The 18,090-nt window shown below is 38.5% G+C and overlaps 1 protein-coding gene across 6 annotated transcripts in view; it reads left to right on the top strand.

Annotated features, from left to right (window-relative positions):
* The window catches only part of FNDC3A (fibronectin type III domain containing 3A), a 109,009-nt gene that overhangs the window by 39,273 nt on the left and 51,646 nt on the right, over nt 1-18,090 (top strand). The window contains exon 1 of one of the 6 annotated variants that reach the window (XM_039716603.1): nt 17,509-17,555. The exons of the other annotated variants lie outside the window; for them this stretch is intronic. Within the exon in view, the coding sequence (XP_039572537.1) occupies nt 17,549-17,555 (7 nt within the window). The 5' untranslated portion in view covers nt 17,509-17,548. Of the gene's footprint in view, nt 1-17,508; nt 17,556-18,090 lie in introns of those variants that run through there. 6 annotated transcript variants of the gene reach the window in all.

The following is an 18,090-nucleotide window of genomic DNA, read 5'->3' on the forward strand; positions in this document are numbered from 1 at the left end:
TCTTGAAAGAAAGAAAGCTCACATCAGTTTCTTGATTTTTTTTCTTCACTGTATGCACTCAGTTGAAATCATAGTTATAGATGTGGAAATATATAATGAGAATGGTTTGGATAAATGCACAAAGATGTTTATTTTTAGAAAGCAAGCATGAAGATGACTGACTTAAAAATCTCTTAAATTCTCCAACTTAAAAGTCTCTGCAAAGAACACATATGCAGTTTTTTCAGTGATATATGATATAAAAAATTGAAATTATGTAAATATAATACTAAAATGAAAGAGTGGAAGTTGAGAAGAAGCGAGCTGTTTATGGATCCCAGATAGCCAGATACATTAGTTTGAATGATTCTAAATCTCTCTTGTGCTTTATTGCTGGTCAATTCACCTTGATATTGTGCTGTCTGCTGAAGTCAATGTGGATTGTTAATAAATCTAACCATAATGTTAATAGGGGTTTTTTGCATTCAAATATTTGCCTGTTGGAAATATTCAGATTCTCTGTTAATCTTTGAGCTGTACTTTCATCTGTTCTATTTTTAAAGAGAACTGTCCTTACTTTGGCAACACTGTAAAATTTCTCAACCTGAAAATGATGAGTTAGTGTCTCTTCAGGAGAAAGGAGAGGTGTGAATAAAGTGACTGTTTAGAGCTGTCCTTGAGTAAACATCGGGTAATATTTCTCAACCTGAAAATGATGAGAGTTAGTGTCTCTTCAGGAGAAAGGAGAGGTGTGAATAAAGTGACTGTTTAGAGCTGTCCTTGAGTAAATGAAGTAATGAAAACTTAAAGCACTAATTAATGGAGAAGCATGTGATGCATTTTCTCTGAACTATGCTTCTGAAGAAAATGTTTCATTTGCATGCAGGTCTTTGTACTGACTTACCACGCCTGCTCTCACAGGTGGTCTGTAAAGCTTTGACTGGTTTGGAACTACATTAAGTTAGAAACAACTTTTTGCTGTGGTCCTCTTCCATGACAGTAGAATACTGAGTGAATAATATTGATTGAAAAGACTCTTCAGAATAATTCCTGGTTTTAAATCTCTAAGGATGGCAGGAGAGCAGTGATGGTTAAGGGACCCTTGATCCTTGGTGAATTCCATTCCTTTATTTGGGTGACCTTTTAATGAATTAAAATAACATGTATTTTATTCTTTATTTCTGTAGAATAAGAAGCATGTTTACTTTATATTTCAGTAGTTAGCAGTCTTGGATCATAGTTGGGTTTCTCTTGTCTGTATTTTGACGTAAATATAGTTTAGATTGAGCTCTTCTGTGTGCCAATGGCCATACTTTTTGGATATTATAAAATATTTTCTTTGCCTGCCTAGTGATTTGTGTGATAGTGACAACTTGTGCTCCCCCTTGATGCAGCTTCAATTTAAACCATTTGTCAGTCTCTAACTTCACAAAAACGCCATGCATTTCTTGCTAGATAGATAGGAACATATTTGTCTGTGTAACCATGTGTTAAACCAAAAAAATTATTTTCAAAAGAGGTCTTTTAAATATATGAAAATTTTATCATATACTAGAAATACATAGACTTCTGTGGAAATTTTCCTTAAGCCAAAATTTTCTTCTGTTAATATGAAATAATCAGCTACGTTACAGTGATTCAGAAAACCAGGTTTGAAATGTATGAATGAGTTCTCTTTGTAGAAGTGAATTACTGCAGATCACTCATTCATGAATTCTTCCTATTGCAGAATAAATGAATGAAGATGACTCATCTTGAGGACATTTTGTAACAGTCCCAAGTTACAGCTAAAGGCTATTAAATGTTACTTGACACAATAAGAGAGACCATGTTCTATATGTCTCTGCAAAGGAAAATTGCCATTTTCATAATAGAATAAGAAGAGTTATGTAAATTAGAATGAGTCATAAATGCTCCATGCTTTGAAATTAAATGAAGTATCAGTATTAAGGTTAGGCTCTGGGATAAAAGTTAAGCAAGCTTAACCTCTTTTTTTCTCTTTGAAATAAGAAATAAAATTCTTCTGAAAAGTGTTTTCAAGGAATTCAAGAGGAAAAGAAGATGCATCAGTTCTGAGACTACAGTAGTGAAACATAAACTTTAGTTTGTTCTCAGATCAGCATGAGTTTGCAAAACCAAACCTGTCCATTACCCAGAACATTTTTTGAATAAAACTGTTACAGAATGGTTTGGGTTGGAAGAGACGTTTAATGGTCATCAACTTCCAACCCCTGTGCCATGGGGAGGGATACCTTCCACTAGACCAGGTTGTGTAGAGTCCCATCCTGTCTGGCCTGGAACATTTTGGAAATGAAGACGGGGCATCCACGACTTCTCTGGGCAACCTGTGACAGTGCCTCACCACCCTCATGGAAATTTCCTGCTTATATCCAATCTAAACTTCTTTTCCTTCAGTTTAAAATGCTGCCTCTTGACCTGTAACAATACGCCCTGATGAAAAGTCTTTCTCCATCTATTTTATAAACCCCTTTATATAAGCAAAGGCTGCAATAAGGTATGCCCAGAATTTTCTGTGCTTTAGGCTGAACAACTCTCTCAGCCTGTCTTCACGGGAGAAATGCTCCAACCTTCTGGCCATTTTTTTGGCCCTCCTCTGGACCCTCTTCAAATCCATGTCTGTCTTGTGCTGAGGAACCCAGGGCTCCAGGTGGGAGGAGAATCACCTTCCCTTGTCCTGCTGGCCATGCTGCCTTTGATGCAGCCCAAGATACAGTTGGCTGTCTGGGCTGCAAGTACACATTGCCAGCTTGTGTCTAGTTTTTCATCCACCAGTATCCCCAAGTTTTCTGCAGGGCAGCTTTTGATCTATTTTCTACTTGTTTCTGCTGTCAGGCTTGGTGTGGTTTTGATTGTTTACAGATTCTGTTACAGCAGCCAGACTGATCATCTTAAAGTCTGAAAGTAACTGCTATCTAAGTACATTTTAAGCAAAACCCCCTACATTTATCTTGTTCAAATATCATCTTGTGCTTTGGTTTTGAGTTTTATTTTAATATTGGAAGTGGTTAAAGACCTATCATAAATTCTGTACGAGTTGCCACAGACCCCTGAGAATGGGACTTTATTAGTTGCTAATGGTCATTGGGAGATGCTTCCCTCCCAAGACCACCATAGCTCATTATCAAATCCTAAACCACTATGGTAAGTGGAGGAAGCATGTGCTGTCATTCTGTGGTGATTTTATAATGCACAAAGATACCTGGCACTGAAGTAGTGGTCACAATTATAGACTTAAAGGGTGACATCACCTCTAGAAATACCGTAGCTTGTTTGTGAAATTACTTGGTATCCACATTAGCACTGGGCAAAGTTTAGGAATAAAAGAACATTTCTTTAAATACACAGCTCTCTAGTAATGGAACAAACTAGCAAAAGCAATAAAACACTATTAACAAGAGTTCTCTCCTAGAGCATATCTAGTCTTCTAGGTAGCTTTTAACAGCCTGAGGAATGGACCCCTTACAAGTAAACCCAGATGTGCATTACAGAGATCTAGTGCTTTGGTTTTCCTGCTTCCGTTAAGAACAGCTTACTGAAGCCAGCCAGAGAAGCTGCTCTGGGTGCTTTTTTAGGCTCAGTAGCCTGAGAAGAAACTAATTTTTCATCCTTGTTTCCATGTATGTGTTTCTCATTTCTAAATACTGAAATGCTGGATGAAAACATGTGTAAGTTTATTTGCTTTCCTTTTCATCTTTAATGATGATTTGCAGCTTTCTCCACAGTAGCCTTCTGAAAACAGATGTAAGGTTTTATGTATTAGTTAATTTTAAAAAAAAATTTAAAAGCCCTCAAAACAACCTTACCCTAAATGGTAAATTATTTCAGTTGTCATATCCATTCCTTCTATGCAGAAGACTAAAGATACTATGTAAGGCTGGAACTGGACATGGATACTTAGATTAACTTCCTTTTCTACATATTAATTTTAGGATCTCCACTGGAAGTATTTAGAGGGCCTTTATAAAAGGCATTGAGGGAAGCTTAGACAAATCAACTGAAAATACGGGCTCAGAGCAAACTACAGTGATTTGAAGCTAATTAATTCTTGGTTAAGGATGTCTGTGCAGAGAGTCAGAGCTGAGTCTATAGGAGTAGCTTAACTCTAAAGCACCTCTTTTTGGGAATGACCTTCAATATACACAATTTTTTTTTTAATTAAAGTTTTTCTATTTCTAGATATCTTCACTCAAACTAAAAATAATATTAGTATTGGCTAGCTATGTGGGAGTATGACTGCAGAGGAGACATAATTCCATTTTGTATTGAAACAAGATGATGAGGAAAAGTGGTCACAAAGCGTGGTTGTAGCAGCTTGATTTGGAGCTGTCTCATTCCAAAATAATTTTAAGTAGGAGCTGTTCTTTTTATAGCTTAGATTGACAAACAGGGTGCATGAATGCCCTTGCAAATATTGTTGAAGACTTAACCATTCTACCTTTTACTGGTAGGTTAGCCTACAAATTGGATTGAGATACGGCAAACACCCTTCTGGTAAGGTAAAGAAATAACGATGTATTAAGCCCTCACTGCAGTGCATGTAGAATGTTCATGTGTTGGCTTTGACACATAGCACAAGTTCACTTCCTAAGTCAAGTACTATTGGCAGGTAAAACTTGCCTGTAAGCCCTGCTGCTGCAGCTCTTCTAGTACAACTGCTGAATTAAAGCTGGGTTCAGACGCATCTCCTTGATTCTGCCCCTCTTGCAGCAGGGCAGAGGCAGTCTTCTAGAGTCACGACCATCTTTCAAATTTGTTGTGCTAACTCAATGAAAATTTCAAAGTAGTGCAAAACAAGGTCATTCTCCTGACAAGAATAAAACACAGCAATCCAGAATTCTGTTCTTTAGATTGGCCTCTCTCGGCTCTGAGAGTGACCATGAGAATTAACCTCATAACAGAGCTCCCTCAGCCTTCTCTGGGAACTGCCTGACCTTGTCCTCCATTAATTCTGGTGACTGACCAGGTCTTTGTGGTCCCAGTCTCATGGAGCCATTAAAGAAGCAGGCAGGGATGACACAAGAAGCTGTTATTGGAAAAAACTTACTTTATCATGCTGCTTTTCTGCCAGAGCAGCTCACATTACAGTTATGCCTACTTTGTTAGTGTAATAAATACTAGACTTCTAAAACATTCCGTTCCCAGAACAAATTGAATTTGGTACAAGTTTGATTGAAAAGCAAACTAGACTTGTTTTATCTTCTTCTGCAGTAGCAAATTAAAGAAAAAAAGAGAATGCATTAATTCATATATCTCGTGATGTTGATTGTTGTGTGTCTTAGGAAAAACATAGTTTTCTGCCATTGATTTCTGTTTAAAATGTGTTAAAGAGCATCAATATCTTTATATGGACAAAACACATCTAATATTTTTTGCCTTGGTTATTTCTCATTCTTCTAATAGATATTTTTTAAACTTACGTTCTATCTTATTTAATGCATTCTGAGATGTAAGTTCATAAAGTACTAGATTCATTGTAAAGTGTTCATTCAGGTTCTCCTTTTCCTGTTTGATTTTCTGATATATTCAGATCAGTTAATCTTCCCTTGTATCTTCTTTAATCTTCTCCTTTATTCCTTTTTTTGACTACACTGCAATCTCCACACCGCAAACTCAGCCTGACTGTAGGAAGATTCTGGAGACATTTTGTTTGAAATATCAGTGCTTCAGCTGCATACTGAAGTCATCTAATTTTAGGTGTCTAAATGTGTGTTTCTATATGTGGCCTTGGATCTAGGCTCCCATTGAAACTAGTGAAGATTTAGTCACCAGGTATAGTGCACTCAGTGCTTTTCAGCTGACATCAGTTTGCACTCAATTGCTCTCCAGGCTCCACTGTCTGTACCAAGTAGGTCTCCACTTGCTATAATGGGGGTTTGAAGTCCTAATTTGCACGCAGACATATAATTTTAGATACCTAAATGAGATGTCTCCATTTTGTAACTAAAGCCTGGCTATTATAAGCTGAAATAAATAAAGCTACATCCTGAAAGTGCCTCATTTAGGTGTGTTGATTCACAGTTCTACCCTCAGTGAATGTCTTTGTCCTCAAGCACCTGAACTTTTTGAGCTCATCTATTTCCATGAGCATCTAACATCACATTTTACAAGGATGGTACTGGTTCTTGGAGGTGCGTGTTGGGAATGAATTTACAGCCCTAAGTTGCAGCTGGAGAATGCCCCTAAAACTTGGTTTCCATTACTCTAGTCAGACATGTTTAACCCCCAAGGCTGTGAAGTACTAAAGCTGCTGAGGTTCAGGTGCTGTTATTGCCTCAGTCTGGTATCAGTTGGATGAGCCTTGTACTAAGCATGTTAGGCTTGGCAGGTTTGTGTCTGGCAATATTATAATATTTCCAGGGCACTGCAATCAGTTAATCTGATTTCTTCTCTGACTATGCTGTTGATGGGAAAGAAATAGCCCTATATTACTTGCTTTATGGGGGGAAAAGAAGGGGAAAAAACTGGTAGGATCTCTTCTTGTAAGAGTAAGTAGAAGTAGTTAGTAGTTTTTTCTAAGTAGAAAGTTTGTCTAATGTAAGCAGTTTGAATTAAATAAAAAAAATTAGAGCTGTGGGCATTTTACTTATTATTTTCATTTAATGTACAAACATTTAGCATAACTTAAACTGATAGCTTAAACTTCTCTTTATCTTAATTGGATGCAATCTGATTAACCAAAATAATAAAGATTCATGAAAATTGCTAACATTAAAGAGTGGAAGACATTCCTTAATTTCATTATCTGATTATTTAAAAGAAATTGTGCATTTATTTTGTAGAAACTCAGACAGTGTTTATAAATGGATTTTGGAGTGGGTTTTATGAAAATGGAAAGGCCACAACTTCACCCATAAATGACTTTTGCTGGATCCTCTTTGCAATTATGTATGGTACAAATACAGGCTGGTGTGTCATCTGTTGGAAAATGCTGTGCATTGTTAGATGAGACCTCAGGGGAGTTCCTTGCAGGTCCACCCTGTGCAATTCAAGTTGTATTGCTGCATTCTCGAAGTATAGTTGTAGCTGTCAAAACTATTCAGACTTCTATCACAGAATTACTGTTCGTAAGAAATAGCTTTGAATTGATTTTGGTTTACTCTTGCTCACTGGTAGTCATGGCTGCTTTATCTTGTGCCACTGCCACTGTCAGGCCCTTGGTAGCTGTGAAGGGTTGCAGACACACTGGGAAGGAAAATAGTCTTCATAGTTGTGGAGCAGCTCTCGTGGCCATTGCTTTTCCAGAATTCCTCAAAACAAAGCCAGTTCCTCACATGTGCCCAGGCTGTCACAACCATGCCAAGAAGCTTACAAGCTGGCATTGCTCTGCCTTGGTGCCTTCTCTGATGCCAAAAGTTGTTGGGTACCCAGGAGGTTAGTCTCCCTTTCCTTCCTTTCCTAGCCTTGTGCAAGGCTAATGTGTTGTCTGTTCTTGCAAGAATGTAATATGTAATTAAATGCTGCAACTTTAAATGCAGGGATTTTAAATTCTGGTATTGGTTTTGCTTTTTCTTTTCTTTCTTTCTTTTTTTCTTTTTTTTTTTTTTTGTAGTAATAGATGAATCAGCAGCACATGACTTGATAGATGTGGCTGTGCATGTGTTATTAATAGTAAATTAATAGCTGTCTTTTTTTGACTGTCTGTGAAATGACTGAGGTTTTGTCAGCTTGCATGACTTACATGATCATGTCACTCTTCAACTTGATTTAAAATCATGGTAATATAAATTCCCCTTCTTCCTTTTGCAGACATGCAGCAATCTGTTTTACATCTAAAGCAGTTTATTATCCAAATGAGGGAAAGGAAGAAGAGACAGAAGATAACCAAGGTCATTACATTATAGGCTAGCTGTGCACAAATATAAACAGCTCCTGTGTAATGTGAGTTAAAGACTGGTTACAAGTAAGTTCAGCCACTTAAAGCCATTAAGAAACAGTGTAATCATAAGAGGTTTCGAAGTTGGAAGGGCCAAATTCACTGGAAGTGAATACAGTTATCCACACTGCTATTCCTGTTGCTTAATGACAGAGAGAAGTTCTTTCTCACACTACGAAGGGCTTTCTAGTTGTCCTAGAAAATTCAGTTGTCTAGGGCAGGTGCTCTAGGACATCATTCAAAGAGCTTCAGATTATTTCAGGTGACTGTTTAGCATCCAGTAATTGGTAGATAGGTCTCAGGTACTGGAGCTTCTAGAGAAGCCTATGACACCTTCCTTCCCTTTTGAATAATCAGCTGTTCAGTGAGGATATGGTTTATCTCCTTTGCTTGTTCTCCATTTGTTTTTCCAGTAGCCCATTCCTCAATGGTTTCACTTATACTTTTGCTTTGATGCTCTAGATATGGGCCATTTTCATAAATACTGTGTATAATGTGTTTCTCTTGGATGATCTTTACAGTTCAGAGGTTGGATAGATGTGCTTTTCAAGGTAGCTGAAGAAAGAGCTGCAGTAAGAACTATAAATGCCAAACCAGTAGTAAATATTATTGCTCATTAATTCTTAAAAGAAGTTAATATACAGAGAGTGGTCAGCCTTTCTCTTCTTCTCTGTTTTGCCAACGATTTGTCTGTTGAAAGATACCATTTAAATGAAGTGTAATTGTATTGCATCCTCAGCTGCTTTAGACTTGAAGAGTTTATACTCTGAAAGGCACCATTCTGTGGACAGAGTTAACTCTTTCAGTTTATGCAGCCAAGAGACATCTCAGTAAAGCTCTTAAGCAGCAGGCAGACTTATATTAAAATAATATGACACATACTTAAGTTTGCATTTATTCTTTTTGTTATGCTTTCCATATATGTTGTATTTTGTTTCTTGTTTTGTGATCAGGCAAAGATTTTGGATCAGATCCTGTTAGATGTACCAAAAAAAAAAAAAAGGTACTTTGACTCTTACCTAGATTTAAAATTCAATTAAATCTGAAATCTTATCTGATTTTTTACTCTTATTCTTCAAATGATAGCCCATACAAATGAAGCTTGCAGACAGATCCTTGAGGTGCCTAAATAAAGCCCAAGGTGAGTGTGGGAATTTGAGAAGCTAAACTGTGTTTTTTCTGAAAGAGAATTTTTTTTTGAATTGGGGTCAAAAGCAGAGTGACTATCTCCCATTAGAGTTTGACACTGCTGGCAGTGCAGTTTTGGGGAGCATCTGGTGGCTATGCCGTGCATTAATGAGTGAAAATATTTAGTAAGTTACAAGGGCAGTCTAAACAACTGGAACCAGTTAAAGTTCTTCCAACATGAATGAGTTTTAAAAATCACCTGCTAAGAGAGCTGAAAAATAAGAGTGAATATCAACAAATATTGATCAGAGGTGCAGAGGACTGGCTAGTGTTTATGTTCATTTCCCTGCTTTGTACTACAAATGGATACAAGAGCACTGTCAAGTGTGAGGGTTTTGAGATAAATTATTGATTATTTGATTACTTTTTCACTTCTGGCCCGTGTGTGTTAGTGCATTTCTACACATTTTGTAAATCTGACATATGTATATAGCATTTTCAATAAAATATTTGTAAAAGATACTGTTTTATGCTTACTACACCCTTTTAATGCTTATGAAAAGGAAAATTGCATGAACAGGAGGAAAATGTACCTTGGAAATACCCTATCTTTTCTTTTAATTGCAGCTATGTACACATCAAAGTTTCCTTGCATCACTTTCCAGCAAAGATATGACACATAGTAGATTGTTATTATGCCCACACAGCTTTCTTTGTTCATCCTCTGTCAGGTCTTTCAAATGCCATACAGAGCACTGATTTCTCTACAATAGCTTTCCAATTGTGCATTATGTTCATAGAATTTCAGTGTGTTGTCATTTTTATTTTTTTTTTCGTTACTGAGCCTTGTCCTCTCAACTGAAAAACAGATCCATTATTTTTGATGGGAAAGAATCTAGTCTCATGTTGGTGACAGTAATTAAACAGAAGAGTATTGGGTTTGGAGTTCTTTTCAGAAGCACATAAATGTACATTGCTGGATCATCTTCTTGTATGGTGCTACTGTGCTGCTGGGTCTGGGCAAGTAGTACAGTAAACATTTCTGTGAGGTGCCTGGGAACTTTCCACAGAGAAAAAGAAGCCTAATGTTGGGTAAGGTTACATCTATTTAGGATATAGTTTTGGCAGATATGAGGGCCAGTGGCAAGCAGACAGGACTAGAAAATGCAGGTGTAAAGAATTGCAAGTATGCAGTGGAGTCTTGAGGCCAGATACCTGCATGTTGCCTGTTCCCTGGAAAGCATAGAACAGAATGTTTTTGATTGCTGTTTCCAAAGAACTTTAGCAGGCTCAGTATAACCTTTTTTTTGTTGTTGTTAAAGGTTCTAAATTGTGCATGAAATAGGAAAGGATTGAATGCTAAAGCATGATGCACAGCCAGCCTAGGATGTAAATATATTCCTCCTTAATCACTCAGTAATCAATGCACTCAGGTGTCCTTCAGCTAACATGACATTCTAGAAATACTTGGTATTTCAGCAAAGCTGATCATCCAGATGACTCTAATGGAACAGGAGATCCATATTCCAGAAGTGGTAAAATATCAACAAGAACATGCTGTTGTCCAAAGGAGTCCCTGAAATTATCCAAATGGTACCCTGAAGTGGGTGAAATGCAGGTGTATACAATGCAAGTTTGTGCATAAGATTAATAAATTATGGATGGGGATATCACTTGAAACTTGATAAGGAGCAGGAAGAAGCAGGCAAGCTATCTGACTCACAAGATAAATATTATCTCCAGTATAATGTATCTGTAAAGCTTTGTGTGATCATAAAATGCATTAGGACAGTTGTTGTTAGTATAGCTTGGGATGTTTACAGGATTCTGCTGAGATTTCAGCTGTAATTTGATAACTCATATTTACAAAAGATGAAATTAAGCTGACTCCAGGTGTTGTAAATAAGAAGTGTTAGTATATCCAGGATAAAATATAAAAAGAAAGTAGAAGAGCTTGATTTGCTTGACTAAAAATGACTTTTGGTAGAAAACAACAGGGATTTAAAAATTTAAAAAAAAAAATAATGCCAGAGTTAGTCTAGAGTCCAGTTTGCTATCAAATGGCTGTGAAATACTTTTATATAATTACAAGAAACCTGGCTACATAGGAGAGTGATGCTCTAGAAGAGCAGTTCAGTGGGGAGACATGGATAAAAGAACTGCTTTGCTATTGGTCTTCATGTTTCTACATAGAATCCATTCAAGGTGGATCTTGATGTATGATAATGGGGGAGAGGAATGCAATTGCAATTGCAGATGAATAGACTTGATTCAGAAAGTGTTTTTCAGGCCTTGAGCCCTCATGGTTCAACAACAGAAAATTTTCATCTCCTGCATCCAGACAATAGTGAAGCAATAAAAAGATTTCTGCACAAAGGGCACATTTACTTTACAGCTATTTAGCAATTTTCTTGTCTCAGCTACTTCATGGAGGGATATATTGATCCATACATAATGTATGGTAAGGAACTCCACTGTGTGCATGTGTTGTTTTTCCTTTCTTCTGGTTTGGAATGACAACCATTATATGTCTGAGCCAAGTTAGTTGTTTCATCCCTGGTCTTTTGTTTGGCACAGGTAAGTAGATTCCTTACACAGTTCTTTCTGGCTCCAGGTTCATTTTGGATGCCAAAGCAGTGGGTCTGTTACTTTCCAAAATGTATTTGGTTACAAAGCAAATTGAATTTGAAGAGAACACTGCAGTGGTATAGGCTTGTCTTTGTTTCTGGTCCCAGCTTACTGCTTTCCCAGATTCTTTCTGGTAATACATGTTTATTAACATTGCTGAAAGCTTTTTATCAGGAGAAGCTTTGCCATAGGTGCTTTTAGTATTTGAGCTCACATACTTCCTGTATGTGGTAACTTGCTTGAGAGCTGTAGAAAATAATGTCGCGTTTAAGTGATCTATAAGAGTTCGTTGTGGAGAATCAAGGAGTCTGTCACATAAAACACCAAAAAAATCAAATTTTAAACTTCAAATTCCAAACCAAGTTTAATACATACAGATTTTAAAGCCTTTATTAGTTAGATTGCAGACCCTGAAAACCACTTTCACATCACTTTGAGCAGTAGATTGTGAGGTTTGCAGTGAAAATTGGCTGATAGTGTTAAGGGATTTGTGCAACAGTAGAAGCATTTCACTGCAGAAGAGGCTACAGATGTTTGCAGCAAGCAGAGATGGCACCTTTCTGTGTTGCTAAGTCTGACTGACAATATTGTGTCAGTCAGACTTAGCTTTTTTTTATGTGTATCCTGGTTTGGGGTTAATTAATTTGGGATCAAATTTCTGCAAAGCTTTTTGGACATGAAAATTCAAATTCTTGTATGTGGACCTGAAGTCATTAGCAGAATCAGAAATCTTAATCTAAATGTTTAATACTTATCATGTCAGTTGCTGTGATAACTGTTCAAGACCCAGTAGTTTTTCAAACTTTATTTCCAGTGTCTTCAGAGCATCCCCTATTGTATCTGCATTTATAGGCTTGTTACTACTAGTGAAAAGACAGAGAAAAATATGTCTATGGGAAGAATTGTGATTGCAAGGGGTCACGTTTAAGAAGCTTGAATTCCACCTTAGTTGTAACTTAGATTTAGCTGCAGAAGTCTCAGATGCAGCCCCGTTCACCCACTAAATAATGATTTAATCCTAGCAAGCATGCTGAATCCATTGCTTGTCCTATTTTGACCGTGGAATTCCCTACATGCCTCTAATGCTACAAAACATGAGGCTGCAGGGGACAGTGAGGAGACAGACATCAAAGGCAGACAGTATAAAACACTATATAAATGATGCCTTTCTGTCTCTCCAAAAAGAAAGGCTGCTTGTCTACTGGGGCTGTATTAAGTTTATTCTGAAATGCCGTCAGTATCATCAGCAGGAAATTGTTTAAAGCACTTGCCCACAGCCAAAAAAACCCTGAGCTCTGCAAGTGCCACAGAATCTGAACCTGTAGCTCCCTGATTCCAGCAGTGTCCCTTAGCCATGAGGCTCTGGGAGATTCTGAGTTGGCCTTTTCTTTTGTTGTCTTTTGGCGGTGGGCATCTTCACCTCAAAAACAAAAATATTCTAGAGCAAAAATACATGGAAAAGCAAGCTGCCTTTTTTCTGTTGATGTAATGGGGATTCCTCTATGATTTAAGTGAAGTCCTGGGTTCTTCTTCATGTGTTAAAGGCTGGTCTGAATTTTCCACTTCAAAGCTCTTGGATTAAATGAGTTAAGCGTGTTCCATTCTAGTTTCTAGTGGTCCATCTCCAGCAGAAGTGACCCAGGTTATTTCCTCGTTTGTTGTTCACAGCACTCTCTTAAATAGGAGCAAGCTGTGGTGAATGTGCAGAAGCAGAGACTTGTCCTCTGGAGGCAGCCAGGGAATCAGGCTGCTGAAGCCAAGTGTTTGCCTTAGGTGCTGCCAAGTGTAAGCTGTATGACATCAGATGTTTTCAATTTGGTCTTAAGTCTCTCTTTTGCCATATGATTCTGTGTAATTTGCCTAGGTCTTGTTCCCTACAGTTTGTGGCATGACAGAATGATTTCTCATCACAAATGTCATCTTTTGAATTGTCAGCTTCATGGATTGTTTTCTCCACTCATGATTTGAAACAAAACTGTGTAATAAAGTGTTACTTCAAAATCTATTTCATGGTTAAGAAACCTACATCTGAATATTGGTTTGTGGAACTGCAGCGTTGCCAGAAACTTTGTTGGTTGACTCAAGTGTGTACCTTACATAGAGACATAAAAATATCCAGTCAGTGTGGAGAGAGGTAGGCCTGTAGGACCAAACTCTTTCCATTGCTTAGTATTGTTGCAAATAATCTTTTTATCTGATCAGAACAGCAGACTCACCTAATTAAAGAAACACATCTGAGAGTAAAATTTCAGTGAGACAGAGCTGTTAGGTGGGAGGGTTTTTAAAAATCAGCAGTTGATATTACCTTTTTATCTTATACTGAGAAAAATATTTAGCCCTGGTTTTGCACCCTTGAACTCTAGTAGTGGAGCCAATGTCTTTTTAGATTTACCTATTTTTTCCCTATTTCTAATCATGTAGAATCCAGGATTATGGGATTTCTGCAAAGCTGAAATACCCCACATCCTACTAACTTAGTTTTATATCTTCTAGTTAGGAATCCTCACTCCCAAACTGGTCTCTTTAAAGAAAGGTGTGTTTTGTGTTTATTTTACATATTAGGAGGATTTCCACTGTTAATAATAATAATAATAATAATAATAATAATAATAATAACAGCTTTTGTTCTGCTGTGGTTTTATTTTAAATGGGCAATATGAATCTGCACTGTATTCATTTACATAATTAGATTGAAACCTAGACAACCCAAAGGTTTTCAAATTAGAGTACTTGTCATTAGTAGATTCCAGAGGCTCAGAGTAGTATGTCTTTAGACATGTCTGCCTTGGATAGAAATAAAAAATTTGAGTTAGGCACTGAATTTTCTTCTTGACAGCCTTCCCTGATATGACTTTTTGCTGTGTTTTCTCACACTATATATGATGTATTAATCCCAGTTTGCACAAACAGATGATTTTTTTTTTTTGTTTTATATCCATGCACTCTTCTCTCTTGTCCATAATTTTAAAATACCTTACCTTAGAATTGGGTAAAATTGTTCCAGCATTTATATGAAGGCTGTTGATTTTCTTAATCAATACATTAGATTTGTATAAGTAATATTCAGTAAGTCATATTCAAGTAATTTTATGTATATGTGTGTGTATATATATACATAGATGTTGTGTGTGTGTGTGTGTGTGTGTGTGTGCATAATAATTTGGGAAGGAGTAATGTTAAGAAATTTGCACATAGGAAAGGAGACTTCTTTGGGGGCCAGCTGAGACAGCAGAATGTGCCAGATAATTCTGCATTCTAATGTCAAGCCAATATAGCCAGGTAAGTTAAAAAAAAACCAACTTCATTATTGTAAAAAGTTGAATACCAGGATGATGAAAAGGCTTTTACAAGTAATTATACTATGTAATACTATTCTTAGCATAATGAGGCAGGCAGGGGGAGGAAGTTGAAATTAATGCTTGGTTCTTCCAAGATCTGTCTTCTCTGGATCAACACAGTCTTTTGTAGAAGGCACTGTCTACACACCAAGAATGCCAACTGTTGAGACTCACTTGTGCTTTTCACTCTTAACCACAGCAGCTGTCAGTAGCAGTGCGGTGCTATATGGGTGCTATATTCTGATTAGAATAACACCAATCCTAGTGGTAACAACTGTTAGATGATGAAATTGTAGATTATTCTGAATGTTGTGCATCAAGTCCAACATGATTAAGCAGCATGCACAAATACTAAATTTTAGTCTGAAGAAGTTGCAGATCTATACTGTTCAGCATCAGTGCTATGGAATTAGGCTCTCCTTGAAGAAAAAGCTGAGCTATATGCAGTGCAGTTAGATTAGAATGAGTGCAGATTATTTTTCCTGCTAAGAATAATAACATTTTTATCAAAGCCTCCCTGTATGGTATATCACATTTGACTCCCTCTGAAATGCAGCGATTTATGGCTCACCCAATATTTAAATTGGAGCTCTGTGAGGGAGTGAACAATTTTTTGACGTAACTCTTCCATATAGTTACTAAATCATTGCCCTAAGCTGGCAAAATAGAGTAATTTAACAGCCTGGGCTGCACAGTACAAAGTGTGTGTTGTATTTCCACATTGACATCTTTGAATCAATGTTACTTTTTTTTAGTGAATTAGAATTCATCACTGTGGCACACAGTTGCTTCAGAAAGTAGGTATAAAAAGTCTTATTATTGTAGTATCTCAAACAACTCCAGAGATTCCTCTGCAAATTCCCGAGTGTAACTTTGTGTTATGAAGTTTGTGCTATTCAAAGGCATGGACTTGCAGTCTTCTTCTAATTACAAAATTGCATCATGGTCATTGTTTAGAAACAGGTGAAATAAAAGTACTTTTAACATTTGAACATAGAAACCATTGTCACCTTTTTCCTTTGAAAGTATATCAGGCCATTATAAAAGAAAACTGATAGCTGCATTAGTGATAAAGTGCTATAGGAACCTGTCATCTCTGCACTTTGCCTGAGAAGGGATTTTCTTGTGAATATGTATGTGTGGTTTCATGGGAAAGATCAGGATCTCATTAGGATGTAATCTTTAGAAATACTCTAGTTAGGCTTCATAGCTTTCTGCTCTTTTATCCATTATTCCAAAGTCTCTCTAAAAGAAACTGATGCTTCCCCGCTCCCCCCAGTCTTGAAAGGAACTATGATAATGTTTTACCTTCCGTTTTTCCTTTTGTTTGCCAGCCTGGTGTCTACTGATAGGTTTCCTTTTTTTTTTCCTAGTCAGTTAATACATTTCAATTGATGTTGAGGCTTTGTTAGCTGCTGTTCCCCAGCCTTGATGGCAAAAGTAGACAGATGGATGGGGAAAGGGAAGGGATTGTTTTGTCAGGATGAATTTAGAGCATAAGGGATATGTTAAATTGAGAGCACTGCCAGCTGAAGTCTTCTGATCACCTGTGTCCTTGCAGCGATCCCAGTTCCTTCTTGTGCTTCTTCTCCAGCTTAGGCCAAACAGTGAGTTCTGTACTTGCTTTCTTGTTTTCTTATTACTTGCTTTTATTATGTTGCACCTAGTATGTGTAAAGATGTTGAGGTTAACTTAAAGTATTAATTTGGAAGTATTTTCCAGGCATGGCTTACAAGACAAATGTTGACCAATCGGTGGTGGTTGTTACTGCTGGATTTTTTTAATTAGTTGTAGCTGTTGGAAACCCAAAATAAAACTTTGAAGTCTTAGTCCTTATGTAAAAGACAGAGTGGTGCAACTGTTTGTGGCATCTGGGACTATTGATTTACTGCAGCCCATCAGTGTTAGAGGGGTGTGCTGCTACGTCAGCTGGCGCTCTATTGTTTCTGCTGCTGTGGCCTTTGTGTTTGATCCTGTCAGTGCTTGCGTCAGTGATGCATATCATCGCCTGTGTGATGTCAAAGTGTGGGTGTTCGGTTATAGAGCCATAGTTAACCTAATGTGCTGCAGTAAATCCTGAATGCTATTTCCTCCTGGGGATAGCAGTGATTCATCACCGTTCACATTAGACTAATGCTAAGTATAGCAGTGTTCATGAGCCGCAGGATCCACATAGATTACTATCAAAGTCATTGCAGCTCTCCAAACGCTGGGCCGGAAAGTGTTTGTTTGCAACCAGATCTGTTTGTGCACCCCCTTTCTTAACTGTAAACTGATTAGCAGGTCAGCTCAAGGAAAATCCTCGGGAAGGACTGGGCCTAAGTAATTCTTTAGTACTTAATTATGCTAATTAACGTAAAAGCTTTCAGCTAAATGGCTCGGATCACGCCAGGCAGTGACAGGCGGTAGATTACAGTACAAAGCGGAGCGGGCAGCCCCGCGGGACGCAGGGGACACGGCTCTCCGCAGGGCCGCCGGCCCTTGAAGCGGCGGGGCGGGGCGCAGGGCGCGGAGCGGCCGCGGGGCGGAGCGGGCCCGGCCGCGCACCCGCCCGGCCCGGCCCGGCCCGGCCCGGCCCGAAATGAGCGGTAAGGACTCCCGCCTGCCCGGTTCGGCCGCCGCGGTGAAACACGACACCTGCGGGCCGGCGGCCTCCGCGGTTGTGCAGCAGTGACGGATGGGGGAGAGCTGCAATGGGCAAAAAAAAATTGAAAAATCTGTGGGGCAGGAGCGCTGCCAGGCCCCGCTGTCGGTGGTGCGCTCTCGGAGCGGGGTGGCTGCGGTGCCGGGGCCGCGAGGGGAGCAGGACGCGCAGCTCCGGCAGGCCGTAGGAGCCCCGGGGCTGGAGCGCAGGGCCGGGCGCGGAGTGCCCCGGAAGAGCATTCCCTGCCCGGCGCTGGGAATCCGGTGTGTGCACCTTTGCCTGGGCTTTTATGAGCCGCTCGAAATGGAGCGATGCTTCATGGTTGAAATAAAAAGAAATGGTGTATGCGCTAGGCGAGCGGTGGCGGTATCCTTAGGTTTTCAGGTGTTACTATGTTTAGATCAGCTTGTCACGATCCTAGCCATGATGCAGTGCTGGTAAATTTGCTGCATGTTTATGGTGGCTGTAATGAGCATAAT

The sequence above is a fragment of the Passer montanus genome, unplaced genomic scaffold (assembly GCF_014805655.1).
Source record: "Passer montanus isolate IOZ18808 unplaced genomic scaffold, ASM1480565v1 scaffold36, whole genome shotgun sequence".
NCBI classification, from domain to species: domain Eukaryota; kingdom Metazoa; phylum Chordata; class Aves; order Passeriformes; family Passeridae; genus Passer; species Passer montanus.